Source organism: Engystomops pustulosus, chromosome 10 (genome assembly GCF_040894005.1).
Source record: "Engystomops pustulosus chromosome 10, aEngPut4.maternal, whole genome shotgun sequence".
Classification (NCBI taxonomy): Eukaryota; Metazoa; Chordata; class Amphibia; order Anura; family Leptodactylidae; genus Engystomops; species Engystomops pustulosus.
In genome coordinates, this window is record NC_092420.1 from 3029111 (window position 1) to 3053573 (window position 24463).

General features: G+C 45.1%; 1 protein-coding gene across 1 annotated transcript; it reads right to left on the reverse strand.

Annotated features, from left to right (window-relative positions):
- Positions 1-2882: 2882 nt before the first annotated feature.
- On the reverse strand, positions 2883-24258 carry LOC140105151 (uncharacterized). The gene is made up of 24 exons (XM_072129083.1): positions 24117-24258; positions 21215-21236; positions 16316-16392; positions 15774-15812; positions 14739-14786; positions 14305-14566; positions 12892-13046; positions 12746-12793; positions 12282-12558; positions 12031-12191; positions 11554-11601; positions 11075-11122; positions 10690-10948; positions 10143-10288; positions 8573-8626; positions 8017-8302; positions 6745-6911; positions 6158-6446; positions 5888-6042; positions 5611-5658; positions 4955-5234; positions 4589-4743; positions 4443-4472; positions 2883-3644 (listed from the first exon to the last, which is right to left on the reverse strand). Exons 1-24 carry the CDS (start codon positions 24184-24186, stop codon positions 3028-3030), a joined length of 3741 nt encoding a protein of 1246 aa, XP_071985184.1. The 5' UTR covers positions 24187-24258; the 3' UTR covers positions 2883-3027.
- Positions 24259-24463: the final 205 nt, after the last annotated feature.

Here is a 24463-nt window from a genome sequence, read left to right on the forward strand (position 1 = left end):
TCTCTGTGTGATGTCATCTGTACACAACCTGTGACATCATTGTGAGTCAACAAAGGCCACGGCCAATAAAAAGGTCTTCTCATAGAGTCTTCTCGTAGAGATCACACGGAAAGTTACAGGCCACTGATCAGTGCTGCGCCTCTCGTAGAAGAGCCAATAACAGGAGGTCATCTGCCACTAATTCATGTCCTAACAAGATTAAACTTAGGGGAATCCTAGGACTGACCCACCAGAGTACTAGAAGCTTCTCTGATGCTCCCTCCAGCACTGGACCCGAGGTACAACTAGCTGGAGGCTGCAGAGATCTATTCCCTAGAGGCTGATGGAGAATGATCCCCAGATTAGTTTTGTCCTCAATGAATCTCAGCCCAACAACTACATCACACGAAGAAGGACCTCAGTGTAAATGTATATAGAACCCTATGTTAGCCCAGTGTCCATCTGCTGCCCCTAAAGCCTGACCTAGAATATGGGCTTCAGTTCAGCATTGAATCATAGAAAAGTAAAACGAAGAAGGGATTCAGAACTATTAAGGGGCCCAGATTAACTTGTGGGGGGTATCAGTGTCTTCGGATCAGTAGTCTGTTCTCTTTAGAGCAGTGTTGGCGAACCTATGGCACGGGTGCCAGAGGTGGCACTCGGAGCCCTTTCTGCAGGCACCCAGGCCATCGCCCCAGGACAGAGTTCACCAAAAACTGAATCTTCAACTTAAGAGATGCTGCTCTCAGCGCTATTTTAAAGTGACACTTTATTGGGTGTTTGGAACTGCGGGGAAAGTAAGAAGGTGTTGACAGAACTGCATTATCTTTGGAGGTCATCTTGCTGGACCCACCATTTCTTCCTGTACAGAGAGATCCTGGAAAGAAGCGACAATGATAGTTTGAATTTGCCCTCCTTCTGTCAACTGTATTGGTGGCCTCAGGCGGCCGATACAATTGAAAGATGTGGAAGAACGGGTAGCAGTAAGGTACTGTATAAAATTCCATGCTGGCACTTCACGGTAAATAAGGGGATTTTGGATGTAATTTGGGCACTCGCCATCACTGTCTTAGAGGAACCTGAAGGGCTCCCTATGTCTGGGGAAGACCTGGAACAGGGCAGCTCCTCATCTCTTTTCTTTTCCATGACTTTCCTAAATATTTCTTACCCTCGGGTGGGGGATCCTCTGGGATCCATCAAAGTGGATGTTGGCCCCTTTATTCGGGAAGAACCATACACAACGAGCAAGGAGACGTCAGTCACTTACTCTGAGTGGGACCATGCTCTTCAAAGAGAAGTTGGGAAATGCTGCCTGTGAGAAACACAGACAGGCAGCAGCTACACAAAGAACCAGACTGGGTGACTTTCAAAAAGCAAAATTGTAAATATGTCCTCCTCAATGTCTTCCTCAATGTCTTCCTCAATGTCCTCCTCAATGTCCTCCTCAATGTGCTCCTCAATGTGCTCCTCAATGTGCTCCTCAATGTGCTCCTCAATGTCCTCCTCAATGTCCTCCTCAATGTGCTCCTCAATGTGCTCCTCAATGTGCTCCTCAATGTGCTCCTCAATGTCCTCCTCAATGTGCTCCTCAATGTCCTCCTCAATGTCCTCCTCAATGTCCTCCTCAATGTCCTCCTCAATGTGCTCCTCAATGTCCTCCCCAATGTGCTCCTCAATGTCCTCCCCAATGTCCTCCCCAATGTCCTCCCCAATGTCCTCCCCAATGTGCTCCTCAATGTCCTCCCCAATGTCCTCCTCAATGTCCTCCTCAGTGTGCTCCTCAATGTCCTCCTCAATGTCCTCCCCAATGTCCTCCTCAATGTCCTCCTCAGTGTGCTCCTCAATGTCCTCCCCAATGTGCTCCTCAATGTCCTCCCCAATGTGCTCCTCAATGTCCTCCCCAATGTCCTCCCCAATGTCCTCCCCAATGTCCTCCCCAATGTCCTCCCCAATGTCCTCCCCAATGTCCTCCCCAATGTGCTCCTCAATGTCCTCCCCAATGTGCTCCTCAATGTCCTCCTCAATGTCCTCTCCAATGTCCTCCTCAATGTCCTCCCCAATGTGCTCCTCACATGCACTCTGCTGGCTGTGGTGAGTCACTTTGCCTCTCTGCGGCCGGGCTCCTCAGAGCCCCAGACTCTCCTGCCTGTCTCCTCTAGGTCATCTTACCTTGGTAGGCCGTCCCCTTTCTTTATTAACCACATAACAATAACATTACATTGCCACTGCTGTAGGACCCGACATTCTACACAAAGTAGCGGGTGCTGCAGAGGCCTTCTGCATGGGGTCTAAGGGAGGGGGGCATTATACACGTTATGGTGGGCACAAGATAGGAGACATTACATAGAAGGGTATTATACTATTATGTTCTGGGTATTATTATGGCATATAAGAGGACAGGGAGCAGAACTACAACTCTCAGAATTTCCAGGGTGATATTATGGAGGGGTGTAACTAGAATGAACTACAACTCCCATGCCCTGGCTGATCTCCTGGTGGTGACATGATCTTCCATCTGTGCAGTGATGCCCCCGTGTAGCAGACTTGTAGGACTGGTTGGGGGTCCCTGCAGTACAGCGCAGTCATGGTAGGTGTCAGTATCTGAGGGGGTAATAGACGTGTCCTGTCAGGGGGGGATTTACCATTGACACAACCTATGCAATTGTCTTGGGGTCCTGGATATCCGGGGGCCCCACACTGACACCTTAAGGAACCAATATAGTTTACATCTATGGAAGAGCAGGAAGCCATTCAGAATCTGAGCAGAACATAAGGGACAACGATCGGGGACCCAGAAATGCTGAAACCGCCCCTGGATCAGGTATAGATCGAGGCTCACAATCATCTTTGTTTTTCTTGTTAAAGAAACTGCTTGTAATTAACATAATAGAAGGAGAAGCCTCCTCAGATAAAGCGTTTATTACACAACCTTATACATCAGGTATAAAAGCTTTACATCAGCCAGCGATAGTGGAAAACCACGGAAATCTTCTGGATCCATCCTCAAGTACAAGAAGCAAAGCGTTAGGAGACATCAGGTGATTGGTGTCAGGTCTTCATAGACTCGATCCTCACGTTCCCATACAGACTGTAGTTGGCGGAGCTCCAGTCAATGATGTTCCCCGGTGGAGTCTTTTTCTTTTTGTAGACATCTTTGATGGTGCTGGAGGTCAGGACATAGTCCCACAGATGGACATCTGAAATCTCTCCTACAAAACTTTGCTTCGCATCAAATTTTCCCCCGCAGGTATCTTGGTCCTGCCCCAAGATCACTGTGCCCCCCGAAGACACATAGTGCCCCCTTCTGTAGACTTGTCTTGTAGACCTTTTCCCATCAAACCAAAAGCTGGTTATTCCAGAAGAAGACTTCCAGGTCACACAGATGTGTGTCCCAAATGTGCTGAGACCAGGTAAGGAGAAGATGGCACCATCCTGACTACTGCGGAGATACAAGGAGAGGCGACCATCAAGCTCCCTCCAGACATTCAGTTCATCATTTTCATCTTTGCAGTAGGAGAATAATAGGACTTCACGACGTCCAGACAGGCCGGTGGAGACGTCAAAACAAAGGGTGAATTCTGTGAGGTCCATTGGCGCCTGTGGCTGGAGAATTGCATAACTCTGATTCCCTTCTTCTGGGAACATCAATGCTGCTCCACCAAGTCCTACAGGGAGAAGAGGAACATGTGATCGTGACCCAACGCAAGACTACAGGAACCTGTGTGTCTACTGCAGTGTCCCAGCACCAGCACCTGCCTCTACCACTGCACCCTTAAGATCAGGTGGTAGAAAGATGTCAGTAAAGTAATATGGTCTCGGCCTGCAGCTTTGCCTTTTGGGAACCTGGCACCCTCTATGTTATATCTTTTTAGTACTGTTGAGTTTGGGTTCGCACCAAACTGTTCGGGTTTGGGTCTTGCAGACCTGGCCCCGAACTCCATGTTCTGGTGATTTGGTGTGTGCACTGGGCATTTGCAGGACAGACTTGCTTCTTGTCACTCAGCCTCAATAAATGTTCCTGGTTGTAGAAAATTACTTGATCCACACCGTAGCATCATAGGCTTCCTCACCTACCACCAGCCAGGAACCACTAATGGGGGAAGTCCCAGGGAGTAACCATCACTAGTGCCAACCCCTCATACCATTGTAGGCCTGGAAACCCTTGGGGTGAGGCCTGGTCCAGCTAATCACCACTGTGACCTCCCTCCCTGGCTCCTCGCCATAACACCCGGCCTCCATGGCCGCCAGGAATCTCATCTACACCTTCACAACAAGATTCAATTCAGTGGTTGAAATACACCTTAGCCAAATGGTTGGGACTAACCGCTAACCAGCAGTCACCATGGACAAGACCTGGAGAAGTTTTAACCTTGTCATCAAATTGATGGCTCGAGAGCGTAGCCATACAGGACATGATGTCATTGAGGGCCATTTAAAGTTTCAGAAATCAAAATTTCCCTTACCTGTTCCATTAATGACACTCGGGAGGTTTCCTGAAAAAAAATTAAAAACGTCAATGTCTAAAACACATGAATGTCACTGGTTTTCTCTTCTGTTGGAGGAACAAGAAATAAATCAAACATCAAAGACTGAGAACACAACAACTTACCAAATGTGGATAGAGGGAGGCCGAATACTTGGACCTCACAGATGGAGAGTTTCTCTATTTTATCTGGTAGCACCACACTGACGTATCTCCCCTCCATTCCATTACAGCTGTACAGACCGGTGTCCCCGGGACCCAGCGAGTACAAGACTGTGCACCTGATGGGATAATGTGCAGGGATATGAGCAGATGATCTGACAGTAATGGAAACCTCTCAACAAGCAGCGAGGACCAGTTCCACCATATCTGAAGGTGGGCCCCTAGTAGACTGCAGTGGACGTTGTCGATATGGTCTTACATCAAACGAGGTGAGGGAAAGCTCATGTCATCACATACTTCTCCACGCCATCATGTAGGTTATAACATCACCTGGGGTTCTGTAGCCAATCCCTGGAGCTCCCGATCCTTATCTCTGCATCTCGGAGTCTTTCCCAGGTGCCATCCTGACGATTAGTGACAGACACAGCGAGGACATGGAAGATGCCCCTGAGATCTACAGTCCACCAAGGATTCAGCTCCTGGACCGTCTGGCTGCATTGCATCTGGGAGTGGTTGCTGGATAGAGATCCATCGATGGCATTCTTAGATTCTCCAAAGAAATTAAAGAGACTAGACTGGAAGGAATCTCCTTGTAATGCCAGATTTGGAGCTGGGAGAAACCAAAGGACAAGATGAAACATAAGAGAAAACGACAGCGGAATGCAATGTGCAGCTTCTCCATTCATTCTCTATGGGCCTGCGAGAGATGGAGTACAGACGTGTCTGATGGTGCCACGGAAGTGCTCCAGATCCTTAGCCATCCCCTTCACTCGTTACAGGGTTACAGGAGAACCCCAATTCTCAGACCCCCCGCACTCCTCAGAAACTCATCCCCTATCCTGTTAGTAGGGTCAACTCAAAATAACGGGAATGACCCATTGATGTCACCAATATCATCCTCATTAATAGTCTATCTTCGCTATCACTCCTACCGTCCACATCAGTATTCTGGTATTAGTATGTAGTATCTCAAAGGTTCTTGTTACCTCCTTGTGGTGTTCTGAGAACATTGTGATTCTTATCAGAGAAATCCCCTGGAAAATATAAAAAAGTGAAAAAAACAATTGATGTTCCATCTAATAAATCAAATGTATTGACTCTGTGATGCTCCATACAGAAAGCATTTACCACCAGCTCCTCCTCCATTCCAGAGGCAGCTTTTCCAGAACTTTCCTAGAAGTCAATCTAAGAAGTTCTGGACTGGCCTCGTTGACCAGACACAGTCCGAGGGAGATAAAAATACTGAGACCGAATATAACTCACCTCCAGAGAAATCAGGAAGCCCAAAGACCTGAACCTCACACAAGATGAGATGTTCAGCACGACCAGGGATGGTCACCGTCACATATTGTCCAACCATACCACCACAGGCAAAGTATAAGGACTCGCCAGATCCCATGGATGTAATGACTCCACACCTGCCATTAGGTAAATGCATTGTATGAGCTATAAAGACATCAACATCCCTCCCATGATCAGTACTGTCCTCCATCAACATCATCAACGTCACCAACATCAATCAGATCTATTCACCGTGGATTCCGTGTGCCTCCAACCTCGGATGAGTTTCCGATACGAATCTCTGCTCCGCTGATCCTGTCTCTGCAGCATTCCAGCACCCGGTTAGTGATGACCACCGCAAATATCTGGTACGAGGACATCAAATCCACCATCCACCAAGGAGATACCTCCCTTTTGGTGATGGAGCACTGAGACATGATGTGATTATTGGCTAAGGAACCATCATTGGCCTTGTGAGCCTCTACAGAAGACGAGAATGTGCTGGACTGGGAGGCGATGCCTTTGAGGGCCACATTATGATCTAAGGGACAGGATAAGAAAACTTAAAATGTAATTGTAGCTGGACTACTGCCTGATAATGGCTGCTATATGTTTGGTGGCCTTGATATGAAGAAGTCATTTAGGACAATTCGGGGGAAGTCTTCTACCTTGAGGTTTTAATAAGAAAGGCTTTGTGATGGTGGACAGGTTTAAGTATCACAAAGTGAATCTCTAAAGTTTTGTAGCCTCAAAGGTTTTACAGGGAAGACTCCTACTGATCCATCTGAACTTCTTCAGGTCCCATAATTGAGTTGAGCCATACAACCTCCATGACTTACACATTTCATCCTTCATTTCATCCAGGGATTCAGCAAACACTTGAACTTCACACAACTGCAGATATTCCTTGCGTCCCGGAATAATGATGGTGACAAAGCGTCCTTCCATCCCATCACAGTCAAATATAAACGTCTCTCCTAACCCAATGCTCGGGATTTTTGCACACCTGGAAATAAAGCAACGAATGTGTATAAGAATCAGGACACTATTATTATGTTCCTATTCTCCAGTCTGATCTTCTCACCTCTGATACGTTCAATAATTTTATCCCAAACAGACCTTTAAATAACTTATTATGAAGACCCCCAATCATTTTATCTCAGATAGACCTTCAATGACTTGAACACTGAAAGATCTCCAATAATCTTTTCCATGGTGGACCTCCGATCATCTTATCCCTGGTAGACCTCCGATCATCTTATCCCTGGTAGACCTCCGATCATCTTATCCCTGGTAGACCTCCGGTCATCTTATCCCTGGTAGACCTCCGATCATCTTATCCTTGGTAGACCTCCGATCATCTTATCCCTGATAGACCTCCGATCATCTTATCCCTGGTAGACCTCCGATCATCTTATCCCTGGTAGACCTCCAATCATCTTATCCCTGGTAGACCTCCAATCATCTTATCCCTGGTTGACCTCCAAACTTTGTGTCCTAGGTAGAGATACAGTAATCCTTTCCCTGGTAAACCACCAATAATCTTTTTCTTTGTAGACCTCCGTTATCATCTTATCCCTGGCAGACCTCTATTCATTGTGTTTCTTGTAGACGTTCAATCATCTGATCCCAGGCAGACCTCCAAATCTTTGTGTCCCAGGTAGACCTTCATTCACTGATAGACTTCCAATCTAAGGCTACATTCACACGAACGTATGGGGGACGTATATACGGCCGACGTATATACGGCCGATATACGTCCCCCATACACTCCTATGAGCGCACGGCACCCTACGGGAGCGGTACGGTGCAGCTCCCGTGCGGCACCGTACCGTTCCGTACCCGGGAAAAAGATAGGACATGTCCTATCTTTTCCCGTAATACGGGGCCGTGCGCTATAGGTTGCTATGGAGAGGGGCGGGGGTGAGCTGCGCTCACCTCCTCCTCCTCTCCCCGTACACTGCCGTTGCCCGCTACGGTACGGTACGGGCGGGCAACGGCAGTGTGAATGTAGCCTAAGACTTCCATCTCCAATCTGTAAACCCTTTGAGGTGCTGATCTCCTCTGACATGAGAAGGATGATGTCCCCTGTAAATGTAATTAATGATTACCTGGGATTATTTCGGCCTCCATGTTCTTCAGAGTTTCCGATGAGTATCTCAGCACCCTTTAGGCGGTAGGCACAGCAATCTCCTCGGTTGGTTATGGCCACAGAAGAGACGCGCATTCTAGATAACATATCAACGCGCCACCAAGGCTCCAGGTCATGGAGAGTGTGAGTGCAGCTTTCCAAACCATAATTGGTTTCCAGATTCCCATCAGTTGCCACACTGGCCGGCCTCTGATTGTCAAAATAACTGGACTGGAGTATGAGGCCACGAGGAGCGACATTCCGAACTGGAAAAATGGAAGAATAAAGATCAATGACTTCATCAATTATTACTGTAAAATCTGAAAATTTCCCAAAATAAAAATGTAATATAAAACCTAAGATCTTCATATGTACAAGAATATACTGAAGGAACACAGAACACAGGAAGCACTGAGACCCAGGTCCCCAGGACCTTCCACCGTACATTTACATCTCGGAATGACACGGACACCAGTACTGATAGCACCCAAAAAGTGGCTACGAAGGAAGGGACCCAGCACGTGTCTAAGATTTACCTCCACGACTAATGTTCTTGATTTCAGCTTCTCCGTTCCCACCGATCTTGTCTCCTGTGAAGAAAAAAGATATAAAAATGCATAAAAATACTGTACCTAATGATCACCACATTGGGGCACATTTACATACCCGGTCCTGTCGCGATCCCGCGGTGCGTTGTCCGACGAGGATTCGGGTCAGCCGCGATTCACTAACATCGAGTTCCTGCATCCATCGCTTCTGCGCCGAGGTCCGCCGGAGTTCACCTTCTTCTTCCTGGTGCATGTAAGTGCGTGTCTTGTGGCACAATTCTAAATGTTAGATCCCGCGCGTTGTCCGATTCCGTCGGGTTGTCTGACGGCCACGCCCCCCGAGTTCTGTTGCGTGCAAGCCGGTGCTGATGTGCCAAAATCCGATCGTGTGTGCCAAAATCCCGGGGCAATTTAGCGCAAAACGGAAACGGACCCTTATTAAATGTGCCACATTGGGGGTCATTTACTAAGGGCCCGATTCGCGTTTTCCCGACGTGTTACCCGAATATTTCCGATTTGCGCCGCTTGTACATGAATTGCCCCGGGTTTTTGGCGCACGCGATCGGATTGTGGCGCATCGGGGCCGGCATGCGCGCGACAGAAATCGGGGGGGCGTGGCCGAACGTAAACCCGACGTATTCGGAAAAACCGCCGCATTTAAAAACCGAAAATGTGTCGCTTGGGGAGCGCTCACCTTCACCTTCTATGGGATGGTGCATTCCGGGGCGTTAAGATTATTTTCGGCGCAGCAGCGCCACCTGGTGGACGGCGGAGGAACTACCATCTTAAATCCCAGCCGGACCCGAATCCTGTGCAGAGAACGCGCCGCTGGATCGCGAATGGGCCGGGTAAGTAAATGTGCCCCATTGTGTCTCCGTCCCATGGAAGGACTGCATCCCTAACCCTATCAGCCCAACTCCAGGGGCTCCTCAGTCCTGTGTAGGGTTAGTCAGTGTGTGAAAATACAGGAAAATGCCGACCTTATAAATCAATAAGATCATCTGGATTTAAAAAAGGAAAGAACATGTGGTGCAGATATGAAGAGCCTGAGGCATAAGTCTAAGATGGGTCAGAAGAGTCGGGTCTACAAGGCCTCATCCCCTCCATGACTTCTTAACAAGGTCTCATGAGGAGCTACTACCCTCATATAATAAATATAAGGCCTACCCTGAAAATAAGACCTAGCGGCCGCCATTGCTGCTCCAGCTCCAGACAAGCCTCACCTAAGTATTACTAGATACTGCAAGAGGCTGTGACGTGGGGGAAGAATTCATGGGATAAAATCACTAAAGCAGCGACCGGGACAAGAATGGTCATTGAAGGAAAGTGTCACATGAGGGATCGGGCCAATGATTCCAATAGAAATGAATAGAAATTCAGAGGTTGGGGAGTCATAAGGATGTTATACAAGTTGTTGACACAATGATCTTTAAATAGATTTTTTGTAATACGACCTGATGCCTCTTTAGGAGCAAAAATTAATCACTGTCTTATTTGTTGGTAAACATGGTAGTTGTGTGTATAGAGCGCCCCCTTCAGCCATAGACCAGCTACTTACCCAATTCAAGACCAAACACCTGCACCTCACATACAGTAAGTGACTCGTTCCTTCCAGACATGACGATAGTCACCACTTTCCCAATCATCCAGTTGCAGTGAAATAAGACGGTTTCTCCAGGACCCATAAGGGAGACTGCGACACATCTGTAACGGGATGGGAGAATGGATCCACCATATGCCTGACGTGGCCGGGGTCTGGTGCTGTATCACCTGCCGACTAGACCAGAGCCCATCCAGCAGAGGACAACCCAATTAAGAATTAAGAGCTCCCCGGGTCTATGGCTTGATGGCCCTTGGTATCTGGAGGAGCCTCGTTCTGATGCAGAACATTTTTAATTCACAAATGACTGTAAATCTCCATGTAGTCAGACGCGGAGCATCGGGGGTAATATTTATGTAGCCTGGTGGGTTTTTAGCCAAGATACAAGATATGTAGAGGGAGAGGGGCTCTTTGTTCTTGGTGTATAATGGCGCCAACCATAGATCAATACCGGATGGATATTGGTGGCTTTGGGTCAGGATTAACCCTGTCCCTTCCTCTGTACCTGCGGAGACTATTCCAGTCTGCGTCGTCTCCAATGCGGATCTCTGCGCCGTCAAGGCTCATGTTGCTGCTGACAGCGATGGAATGGATCTGATATTGGCGCCGTAACTCGCCCTTCCACCACGGCTCGTATTCCTTCTCGGTCACAGCACATCCCAGCTTTTCGGGGGTTAATATCCCATCCACCGCCTTGTCCGCCGCTCCGGTGCCTCTGGTGCTGGACTGCGATACTTTTGATGGTGATAATTTTTTAGCTGAAACTGAAATGAAATGTGAGTAAATTTCTGCAGCGGAAACGCGGGACCCCGTGTTATCATAGTCCCTGTGACTGGGGGGCTATGGGCCCAGATACAAGTCATCAGTGTAGATTATTTTATCCCTCCTACCTCCACTTCCAGTTGTTGTCTTGTTGATAGCGGCAGCAGGATGTCCATCTGTGGAAAAAGATGAGGCCGGATCAGGGTCTATCTCCAGGGGTCAGTACAGGATACATAGGGGCTAAATAAAGGGGCTGTCTATCTATGGTGGAAATATCTTCCTCTGGCTATAGCGCCTCTCTAAGGCAGCGTCTGCCACTACAGTCCCCATCCTTTCCTTGTAATGGACATCGGGAGAGGATGCGGTCCTAGACCTGGAGCTTGGCGATTACATTACGCTGTATGAGCCACATGCAGAATATTCTGAAGCCCCACACATTGTGACCCAGAAGTCTTTGGTGACCCAGACAGTATGAGATCAGATCTCTCTATATATAAGACATTATAGTTTGGGGTCCTGTACAGATTTTCGAGTGATGCCCGTGCCTATGTGCGGCTATTAAGTAGAGATACATTGAGGAAACTGGATACAATACTCTGGATCTTACCTGTTGGATCTTTTGCTGGTTGCAGTGGTGCCAGGGGCATCGTTATTTCTGAAATTAAACATATATTTTAGAAATATTGACTCATTCATTTATCATAGGTGGTCACACCTCAGGCAGTGTTAGTTACACTACTTCACTAAGGACATGAAGCCCCAACCTCATCCATCAGACATTAGAGGTCCAGTAGTGTGAGAAGCTGAGACCAGAACATCCTGACCTGAGCTGATATCATCGTAGGTCCATATGCCGGGCCTAAGGCCTGCGGTCAGCCACAAAATGAGGCCAAAGTTATAGTATCTTAGTCGATAAGGATGAACAAAGACCCCGGTCCATGACATCCAACCTATCGTCCTACAGTGTTGATCCAGAGATGGAAAAAAGCTCCATCTATCAGTGAATTCCCAGAAAATGTAGGGGACAAGTATTCCCAATCCTCCGTAAATTTGTGGGACCACTGCTGCCCCGGACGTCACTCACCTTCTTCCTTCTTCTCCGCCGGGAGAGCGAACACCTGCACCTCACACAGAGTCAGATATTCTTTGCGTCCTTCAATAACAATCGACACGTATCGCCCCTCCATCCCGCGACAGTCTACGGCGAGGGTCTGGCCCTGAGCGATGCTGGAGATAATGGCGCACCTACACGGGAGAATATGTATCTCTATGGCTGGAGGAGGATACTACCCCATGAAATGTGTGCTACATCTACCCATCACTCCACTCCCTCACCTGGGATTGCTGGCGGCGTCTCCTCTGGCATCTCCTATATGGACCTCGGCTCTGTCCATTCTCTTCCCGCAGCATTCGCCCCGATTAGTTATGGCAACAGAAAAGACCTTCATTCTGGACTGGAGGTCCACGGTCCACCAGGGATCTTGGTCGTAGTGTGTGTGAGAGCACGACGGGTAAGTGTTACGCAGGGAGCCATCAATGGCGTTACGGGCCCCGCTCTGTGGATCGTAGGTGCTGGAGTGGGACGCCGTGCCCCGTACTGCCACATTGGGTGCTACAAAAAATGGGAAAAAAGTTCACTCAATGGGTCATAACGCCAAGTATCTGAGGAAGAAGCCACCAGGTATGTAGCCTCCTCCACGCAAAAAAACAAAGAATAGACTGCGATTAGTAATAATAATAATCACAATAATATAATAATAGTAATATTTATCGCATAACAATGACATAAATCCTTTCACCTCCATGGAGAAGATTCTCCGATTCTTTCAATGTTGTTGTCTTGTTTTCTGTAGTAGGAAATATAAAATAACGTGAGATACATGGAAATCTCTGCAGCCGCAGACGAGTAGAATTTTAGGAAATTGGAGAAATTCCACCTTCTTACCGGATGATTTCTGTGGCAGGCCGAACACCTGGACTTCACATAAGGATAGGGACGTGTTCTTCTTTGGGATGACTACAGTCACATATCGACCCTGCGTCCCACCACAGGAGAACGAGAAGGTCTCCCCAAGTCCGATGGAAGAGACAGTCCCACAGCTAAAAGCCAGAAGAGAACATATGGTACATGACTGCTCCCCTCCCTTCTGTATCTGGGAACAGTCACCTCTCATATACCTGTATACACATGTAATGATGTCATCTATATACCTGCAGTTACTCTCTCTTATACCTGTATACACATGTAATGATGTTGTCTATATACCTGCAGTTACTCTCCCTTATACCTGTATACACATGTAACGATGTTGTCTATATACCTGCAGATACTCTCCTGTATACCTGTATACACATGTAATGATGTCATCTATATACCTGCAGTTAATCTCCCTTATACCTATATACACATGTGATGATGTTGTCTATATACCTGAAGATACTCTCCTGTATACCTGTATACACATGTAATGATGTCGTCTATATACCTGCAGATACTCTCCTGTATACCTGTATACACATGTAATGATGTCGTCTATATACCTGCAGATACTCTCCTGTATACCTGTATACACATGTAATGATGTCGTCTATATACCTGCAGATACTCTCCTGTATACCTGTATACACATGTAATGATGTTGTCTATATACCTGCAGATACTCTCCTGTATACCTGTATACACATGTAATGATGTCGTCTATATACCTGCAGATACTCTCCCTTATACCTGTATACACATGTAATGATGTCATCTATATACCTGCAGATACTCTCCTGTATACCTGTATACACATGTAATGATGTCATCTATATACCTGCAGTTACTCTCTCTTATACCTGTATACACATGTAATGATGTCGTCTATATACCTGCAGATACTCTCCTGTATACCTGTATACACATGTAATGATGTCGTCTATATACCTGCAGATACTCTCCTGTATACCTGTGTACACATGTAATGATGTCGTCTATATACCTGCAGATACTCTCCTGTATACCTGTATACACATGTAATGATGTTGTCTATATACCTGCAGATACTCTCCTGTATACCTGTATACACATGTAATGATGTCATCTATATACCTGCAGTTACTCTCTCTTATACCTGTATACACATGTAATGATGTCGTCTATATACCTGCAGATACTCTCCTGTATACCTGTATACACATGTAATGATGTCGTCTATATACCTGCAGATACTCTCCTGTATACCTGTATACACATGTAATGATGTCGTCTATATACCTGCAGATACTCTCCTGTATACCTGTATACACATGTAATGATGTTGTCTATATACCTGCAGATACTCTCCTGTATACACATGTGATGATGTCATTTATATACCTGGGGTTTTCCGTCCAGTTTTTGCTGCTTCCCACATGGATTTCCGCTCCCTCCAGATCCTGGGAGCAGCAATCCCTTCGGTTTGTGATGGCCACGAAGGTGATAATGTGATTGAACTTTAGATCCAGTGCCCACCAGGGCTCGTGCTCCACATCAGTCATGAAGCACGGGGAGGAGAGGAGTCCGTCTGTGGCAGATCCAGAACGCGACCTTCCTCTTGTGCTGGACTGAGAACTTTCTCCTTTTGGCGCCACATTGTGAGCTACAAGAACAGAAGACAGAGTCCAGGGGTCTGCACCATGTCTGACCGGGGGCACAGGGGGTCCCCGGGGAGAAGACATGGACATCACTAATGTCACAGACACAGGAGGAAATCTCAGCTCAAGGAAAGAAGATTTATAAGATCCCATGATTCCTCCTCCGCCCATTCTTACCCGGGGAGGAACGTTCCTGGATGGCGTTTATTTCTGACTCCCAAAGATCTGAGAAAAAACACAAAAAATATATTCAAAGGAATCACAGCACCATCCTCCTTTCTGACTGTTTCCTTCCAGACATACAATACAGTCCCACGCGTGGCCTCTTTTACCTAAGGGGAACTCCAACCAAAACAACCCGTCTGGTTCTTTTGCATTTCGTGACAGGGTTGGGGCTCAGGACCCCTGGTATCAGAGGCAGCAGCACAGTGATGTCAGGCAGAAACACATCTGTGATCAGAGTGTGAGCTCAACCTAAGAGCCTTAGTAGCAATCTACTAGACACCTCAAAGACAAGGGGGATTCATATAGTTAAAGGGGAACTCAACCAAATCAACCCCTCTGGTTCTTTATGTGGTCAGTCTCCCTCCCCAACCCTGTGATTTTCCATGTTGGGTCTATATCCCTAAATAAAATACTGGGATTGTGGTGTAGCATCGGAGTGACTTGTAATAATCCCATAGGGTCCTATCACACACTTATATACTGTATATGGAATCCACAGCTCGGCCTCCCTGACTGTATACTTATGGAGAGTGTAGATTGGGAGGATAATCTGAGTAGACCTACAGCTAGCAGAGACGCTTCTCCCTCTGATTGATCAACTGTGCTGAGACATCATGGGAATAGTAGGGAACCCGGAGGAGATGGAAAAGGAGATGGAAAACTCAACCATATAGTGTATGTAGTGTAATATCCAGTCTGGAGGTGTCGGGGCAGGGGTAGTTTTGGTCCCTAGACTGGAGGGCTCCTGTGATATGTGGCGGTAGGTGTTATTTCTCTATATACTATACACACAATAATATTATCATACAGTTATATTATGAGCAGGGGGCGGGTCTGTGAGGAAGAGGTGGGCGTTACTAATGATGGATAGTGGATCTTATGTCCATATAAGAGATGTTTCCAGGGGATGGATGTCAGAGGACTAACCTCATGTAATGGACACCTACCTCATGTAAAGGACACCTACCTCATGTAATGGACACCTACCTCCAATATCAGGACTCGTCTCTAACGTGAAATGAGAATCTGCAAGAAAAGGTGACAAGGTGATAAGACAGAAGTCCACCAATCACTGTCATATAGTGGGGCTCATTTACTAAGGGTCCACGGGACCGCGATTCCGATGGGTTTTGCTAATATTTCCATTGTGCGCTGAATTGCCCAGGCTTCTTGGCGCACGTGATCGAATTGTGGCGCATCGGCTTGCATGCGACAGAAATCGGGGGGCGTGGCCATCAAACAACCCGACAGATTCGTATAAACCAAGGAATTTAAAAAACGAAATTGTGTCGCAAGATCAGCACTCACAAGCACCAGGAAGAAGAAGGAGAACTCCGGCGGACCTCGGCGCAGCAGCGACACCTGCTGGATATCGGGCGCACGACCTTAGTGAAAGCCGGCAGACCCGAATCCTCGTCGGACAACGCACCGCGGTATCGCGACAGGACCAAGTAAATCTGCCCCATAGTGTCTGCATAATACTGCCATACAGTGTCCTCATATCACCCCGGCTGTCTTATAAAGTCCACCTCTTTCCTGCACTGTCGCAGTGCCGTGTTGTGTGTAGTCTTCATAGTCTTCAAAGTAATCCCTGAGACTTACGAATCTATAGAGAGAGGAGGGGGAGGAGTGAGTCACAGCAGATAGGTCTCTTCCCAGCAGCACAGAGACCTGAGATTACACAACACAGAAGACATGGAGGGACACAATACAGCGACATATCCCGGGGGTGACACTTAGGGCCACATGTATCTCTGCTCTGCGCTCAAGACTTGTTGTTGCGCCTTAATTCTGGGGATTTGTTGTGTCAGGATTATCACCAGTTACCACCATCCGTGATGCGCTCCGGCCTCTTATTAATCACTTTACTTTAGGCGCAGTATAGACGCAATGTTAGATTCGGACTCTTCCATGTGATCCTCCTACAAGCTCCTCTCTGCTTCTCCCCCACCCCCCAGCATGAGAATGACCCCCACAGCAGCACCCAGGTGTGTGACACCCTGCACCCAGTGACCTCCTCTGCAGGGGTTTCCCCTGGAGGGGATCCCCCAGTGCTGATCTCCTGCTGCCCCCCTGTAATTCTGCCCAGTATCCTCCTCAGACACCAGTGGGGTCATCCTGCTACATGGGGGACACTTCTCTGTCCTGTCTGCAGCTCCACTCACTTCTCTTCTATTCTGCTACATGGGGGACACTTCTCTGTCCTGTCTGCAGCTACCACACACTTCTCTTCTGTCCTGCTACAAAGGGACACTTCTCTGTCCTGTTTGCAAAATCTAACACACGTCTCTTCTATCCTGCTACACAGGGACACTTCTCTGTCCTGTCTGCAGCTCCCAATCACATCTATTCTCTGCTTCACTGAGATGCTGCTTTTGCACTGCAGATTATTTGTAAATATATTATGAACTTTAAACAGAGGCTGCATGTAGTGTCTGTAGTGTCTGCAGTGTGTGCAGTGTCTGTAGTGTCTTTAGTGTCTTTAGTGTCAGTGGTGTGTGCAGTGTCTGTAGTGTCTGTAGTGTGTGCAGTGTCTGTAGTGTCTGCAGTGTGTGCAGTGTCTGTAGTGTCTGTAGTGTATTCAGTGTCTGTAGTGTCTTTAGTGTCAGTGGTGTGTGTAGTGTCTGTAGGACAGACACTTCTCTGTCTTGTCTGCAGCTCCCACCCACATCTCTTCTCTTCTACTCTAAGCTCCTGCTTTTGCAGATTGTTTGTAAATAGAAGGTAATGAACTGTAAACAGAGGCTGCAGATAATGTGCAGTGTCTCTAGTGTCTGCAGTCTCTGTGGTGTCTTTAGTGTCTGTGAGGTCTCAAGCGTCTGTAGTTGTCTGCAGTGCCTGTAGGGTCTGAAGGGTCTATAGTTTTTGTTGCGTCTGTAGGGTATGTAGGGTCTGTAGTGTCTGTAGTATCTGTAGTGTGTGTAATGTCTGTAGTATGTGTAATGTCGGTAGCCTCTGTGGTGTCTTTAGTATCTGCGGTGTCTGTAGTATCTGTAGTGTGTGTAGTGTCCTTGGTGTATGTAGTGTGTGTAGTGTCTGCCATTTCTGCAGTGACTGTGGTGTCTGTAGGGTTTGTAGTGTCTCTAGTATCTGTAGTGTCTGCTGTTTCTGTAGTGTCTGTGGTGTCTGTTTTGACTGTAGTGCTTGTAATGTCTGTAGTGTCTGTAGTGTATGTAGTGTCTGTACTGTCTGTGGTGTTTGTAGTGTGTGTGATGTCTATAGTCTCTGAAATATCTGTAGTGTATTTAGTGTCTTCAGTGTCTGTGGTGTCTGCAGCTCCCACTCACATCTCTTCTTTCCTACTCTAAGCTGCTGCTTTTGCAGATTGTTTGTGAATAGAAGGTTATGAACTGTAAACAGAGGTTGCAGGTAGTGTGCAGTGTCTGTAGTGCCTGCGGTGTCTGTAGTATCTGTAGCGTGTGTAGTGTCTGCCGTTTCTGTAGTGTCTGTGGTGTCTGTAGAGTCTGTAATGTCTGCAGTGTTTGTAGTGTCTTTAGGGTTAGAGATAGGTCTCTTCCCAGCAGCACAGAGACCTGAGATTACACAACACAGAATACATGGAGGGACACAATACAGCGACATATCCCGGGGGTGACACTAAGGGCCACATGTATCTCTGTTCTGCGCTCAATACTTGTTGTTGCGCCTTATCACAAGTTACAACCATCCGTGATGCGCTCCGGCCTCTTATTAATCACTTTACTTTAGGCGCAGTTCAGGCACAATGTTAGATTCGGGCTCTTCCATGTGATCCTCCTACAAGCTCCTCTCTGCTTCTCTCCCGCACCCCAGCATGAGAATAACCCTCACAGCAGCACCCAGGTGTGTGACACCCAGCACCCAGTGACCTCCTCAGCAGGGGCTTCTCCTGGAGGGGATCCCCCAGTGCTGATCTCCTGCTGCCCCCCTGTAATCATGCCTAGTAGCCTCCTCTTCAGACTCCAGTGGGGTCATCCTGCTACACGGGGACACTTCTCTGTACTGTCTCTCCCCCACTCCCTTCTCTTCTATTCTGCTACACGGACACTTCTCTGTCCTATCTGCAGCTACCACACACTTCTCTTCTCTCCTGCTACAAAGGGACACTTCTCTGTCCTGTTGCAAAATCTAACACACTTCTCTTCTATCCTGCTACACAGGGCACTTCTCTGTCCTGTCTGCAGCTCCCAATCACATCTATTCTCTGCTTCACTGAGATGCTGCTTTTGCACTGCAGATTATTTGTAAATAGGTTATGAACTTTAAACAGAGGCTGCATGTAGTGTCTGTAGTGTCTGCAGTGTGTGCAGTGTCTGTAGTGTCTGTAGTGTGTGCAGTGTCTGTAGTGTCTGTAGTGTCTGCAGTGTCTGTAGGGTCTTTAGGGTCTATAGTTTTTGTTGCATCTGTAGTGTCTGTAGGGTCTATAGTGTCTGTAGTGTGTGTAATGTCTGTAGTGTCTGCAGCATCTGTGGTGTCTTTAGTATCTGTAGAGTCTGTAGTGTCTAAAGTTTCTGTAGTGTCTGTAGTATCTGTAGTGTGTGTAGTGTCTCTGGTGTCTGTAGTGTGTGTAGTGTCTGTCATTTCTGTAGTGACTGTTGTGTCAGTAGGGTTTGTAGTGTCTGCTGTTTCTGTAGTGTTTGTGGTGTCTGTAGTGTCTGCTGTTTCTGTAGTGTCTGTGGTGTCTGTTTTGACTGTAGTGCTTGTAGTGTCTGTAATGTCTGTAGTGTCTGTAGGGTCTTTGGTATCTGTAGTGTTTGTAGTGTATGTAGTGTATGTAGTGTCTGTAGTGTCTGTGGTGTCTGTTTTGACTGTAGTGCTTGTAATGTATGTAGTGTCTGTAATGCCTGTAGTGTCTGCAGTGTCTGTAGGGTCTGTAGTGTATGTGGTGTCTGTAGTGTCTGTAGTGTCTATGGTGTTTGTAGTGTGTGTGGTGTCTATAGTCTCTGAAATATCTGTAGTGTATTTAGTGTCTTCAGTGTCTGTGGTGTCTGCAGTGTGTAGTGTCTGTAGGACAGACACTTCTCTGTCCTGTCTGCAGCTCCCACTCACATCTCTTCTTTCCTACTCTAAGCTGCTGCTTTTGCAGATTGTTTGTAAATAGAAGGTCATGAACTGTAAACAGAGATTGCAGGTAGTGTCTGTAGTGTGTGTGGTGTCTGTAGTGTGTGTGGTGTCTGTAGTGTCTGTAGTGTGTGTGGTGTCTGTAGTGTAGGAGGTGTCTGTAGTGTCTGTAGTATTTGTAGTGTCTGCAGTTTCTGTAGTGTCTGTAGTATCTGTAGTGACTGTAGTATCTGTAGTGTCTGTAGTATCTGTAGCGTGTGTAGTGTCTGTGGTATCTGTAGTGTGTGTAGTGTCTTCCTTTTCTGTAGTGTCTGCGGTGTCTGTAGTATCTGTTGCGTCTGCTGTTTCTGTAGTGTCTGTAGTGTCTGCAGCGTTTGTAGTGTCTTTAGTGTCTATAGTGCCTGTGGTGTGTGCAGTGTGTGTGGTGCCTCTAGTCTCTGAAATGTCTGTAGTGTATTTAGTGTCTGCAGTGTCTGTGGTGTGTGTAGTGTCTTTAGGACAGACCCTTCTCTGTCCTGTCTGCAGCTCCCACTCACATCTCTTCTCTCCTACTGTAAGCTGCTGCTTTTGCAGAAGGTCATGAACTGTAAACAGAGGCGGCAGGTAGCGTCTGTAGTGTCTGTGGAGTCTTTAATGTCTGTAGTGTCTGTGGTGTCTGTAGTGTGTGTAGTGTCTGTGGTGTCTGCGGTGTCTGCAGTATCTGTAGTGTGTGTAGTGTGTGTAGTGTCTGCAGTGTCTGTAGTGTCTGTAGGGTCTGTAGTGTCTGTAATGTCTGTAGTGTCTATAGTGTCTGTAGTGTGTGTAATGTTTGTAGTGTGTGTGTAGTGTGTGTAGTGTCTGTAGTGTTTGTAATGTCTGTAGTGTGTGTAGTGTCTGTAATGTCTGTGGTGTCTGTAGTGTCTGTAAAGTCTGCAGTGTCTAAAGTGTGTGTAGTGTCTGTAGTTTCTGCGGTGTCTGTAGTGTTTGTAGTGTCTGTAGTTACTGTAGTGTGTGTAGTGTCTGCAGTGTCTGTAGTGTTTGTAGTGTATGCAATGTCAGTAGTGTCTGTAGTTTCTGCAGTGTCTGTAGTGTCTGCCGTGTGTGCTGAACTCTTCTGCTGGGGATGAGCTGCTCTGCACAAGAGCTCATTGCTGCTCCTCAGTTTATGCCACCTTCGGGCTGGAGGGTTTTTGTGCCTAAATGAACAAGTTGCTAATGATAATTGATTATTAGGAGCAGCAAAACATCTGGATTGGTAGATAAATGAGGGAAACCTGGCTATTTGTGCTGCGCAGCTAGTTTGGTGTGATAGATCCGGCCCGTAGCTTATTCTGTGTCTAACTTAAAACTTCTAAATGAGGAAAATAGAAGTAAAAGGAATTAAAGAAAATCTACAAGAGCGTTCTCACCGTGTGTCAAAATTTTCAGAATCTGCAAGACCAAAAAGAATGAAGAGTGAAACATGAATCACGTCCATATCTGTCCATCCACCGATCACGTATCTATCTCCTATACATCATCTAATATCTACAATATCTATATCATATATATCATCATCTTTATAATATATACAGTAGCTCATATATATTTATGTATCTAACATCTATCTCCTATCTATCTATCTATCTCTCTCCTATCTATCTATCTATCTATCTATCTATCTATCTATCTATCTATCTATCTATCTATCTATCTCATATCTATCTATATATCTATCTCCTATCTATCTATCTCCTATCTATCTATCTATCTATCTATCTATCTATCTATCTATCTATCTATCTCCTATCTATCTATCTATCTATCTCCTATCTATCTCCTATCTATCTATCTATCTCCTATCTATCTATCTATCTATCTATCTATCTATCTATCTATCTATCTATCTATCTCCTATCTATCTATCTATCTATCTCCTATCTATCTCCTATCTATCTATCTATCTCCTATCTATCTATCTATCTATCTATCTATCTATCTAACATCTGTCTCCTATCTATCTATCTATCTATCTATCTCCTATCTATCTATCTATCTATCTATCTATCTATCTATCTATCTCCTATCTATCTATCTATCTATCTATCTCCTATCTATCTATCTATCTATCTATCTATCTATCTATCTATCTATCTCCTATCTATCTATCTATCTATCTCCTATCTATCTATCTATCTATCTCCTATCTATCTATCTATCTATCTATCTCCTATCTATCTATCTATCTATCTATCTATCTATCTATCTATCTCCTATCTATCTATCTATCTCCTATCTATCTATCTATCTATCTCCTATCTATCTATCCATCTATCTTCTATCTATCTATCTATCTATCTATCTATCTATCTCCTATCTATCTATCTATCTATCTATCTCCTATCTATCTATCTATCTATCTCCTATCTATCTATCTATCTATCTATCTATCTCCTATCTATCTATCTATCTATCTATCTATCTATCTATCTATCTATCTCCTATCTATCTATCTATCTATCTATCTCCTATCTATCTCCTATCTATCTATCTATCTCCTATCTATCTATCTATCTATCTATCTATCTATCTATCTATCTATCTCCTATCTATCTATCTATCTATCTATCTATCTATCTATCTCCTATCTATCTCCTATCTATCTATCTATCTCCTATCTATCTATCTATCTATCTATCTATCTATCTATCTATCTATCTATCTATCTATCTATCTATCTAACATCTGTCTCCTATCTATCTATCTATCTATCTATCTCCTATCTATCTATCTATCTATCTATCTATCTATCTATCTATCTATCTATCTATCTATCTCCTATCTATCTATCTATCTATCTATCTCCTATCTATCTATCTATCTATCTATCTATCTATCTCCTATCTATCTATCTATCTATCTCCTATCTATCTATCTATCTATCTCCTATCTATCTATCTATCTCCTATCTATCTATCTATCTCCTATCTATCTATCTATCTATCTCCTATCTATCTATCTCCTATCTATCTATCTATCTATCTATCTATCTATCTATCTATCTATCTCCTATCTATCTATCTATCTATCTATCTCCTATCTATCTATCTCCTATCTATCTATATATCTATCTATCTATATATCTATCTATCTATCTATCTATCTCCTATCTATCTCCTATCTATCTATCTATCTCCTATCTATCTATCTATCTATCTATCTATCTAGAAGAAGTAAAATCCAAGTCAGCACAATCTTATGGACTCCTAATAAGGAGGGGTGCAGCGCCCACAAAGGTTCTGGCTTGATCCTCTTGTAGATAAATAAAGTAAAAAGCGGGCAGCACTCCATGGTTCAAAATTTCAAAATAAAAGGTGAACTTTATTGAACAAGTGGCGACGTTTCGGTGTGTAACACCTTCATCAAGCCTTCATTCATTGGCTTGATGAAGGTGTTACACACCGAAACGTCGCCACTTGTTCAATAAAGTTCACCTTTTATTTTGAAATTTTGAACCATGGAGTGCTGCCCGCTTTTTACTTTATTTATCTATCTATCTATCTATCTATCTATCTATCTATCTATCTATCTATCTCCTATCTATCTATCTATCTATCTATCTCCTATCTATCTATCTATCTATCTATCTATCTATCTATCTATCTATCTATCTCCTATCTATCCATCTATCTATCTATCTATCTCCTATCTATCTATCTCCTATCTATCTATCTATCTATTTATCTCCTATCTATCTATCTATCTATCTATCTATCTATCTATCTATCTCCTATCTATCTATCTATCTATATATCTCCTATCTATCTATCTCCTATCTATCTCCTATCTATCTATCTATCTCCTATCTATCTATCTATCTATCTATCTCCTATCTATCTATCTCCTATCTATCTATCCATCTATCTTCTATCTATCTATCTATCTATCTATCTATCTATCTATCTATCTCATATCTATCTATCTATCTATCTATCTATCTATCTATCTATCTATCTATCTATCTCCTATCTATCTCCTATCTATCTATCTATCTATATATCTCCTATCTATCTATCTATCTATCTATCTCCTATCTATCTATCTATCTATCTCCTATCTATCTCCTATCTATCTATCTATCTATCTATCTATCTATCTATCTATCTATCTATCTATCTCCTATCTATCTATCTATCTATCTATCTCCTATCTATCTCCTATCTATCTATCTATCTATCTATCTATCTATCTATCTATCTATCTCCTATCTATCTATCTATCTCATCTATGTCTATGCATGATTATCTGCCGTCTCCGGTTGCTGATACTCACATTCATAGGGATTGCTCAGCCCCGGAGCGATGCATAGAGTCAGTGATAGAAGGATCCGTAGAAGCTTCATGCTGGAGGTTTCTGCAGGTCCCAATGCTGCAGATATTTATACAAAAATTTCTAAACATTGTGAAATTTTGGGAGTTGGAGTTTACTGGAAAGAATCAGTTTTGGGCCAAGGAAAGGTCTGCGGCATTCCTGGGAATTTATACAGAAGGGCGAGTAGTGTCCGCAGGGGGAGGGGGGAGATTATAAGAGATTATAACATCACTAATCCCATGTAACATCTGATATCTCCCATATACATATTTGAGGACAGCACAGCACTACTACTCCTATCCTGTATA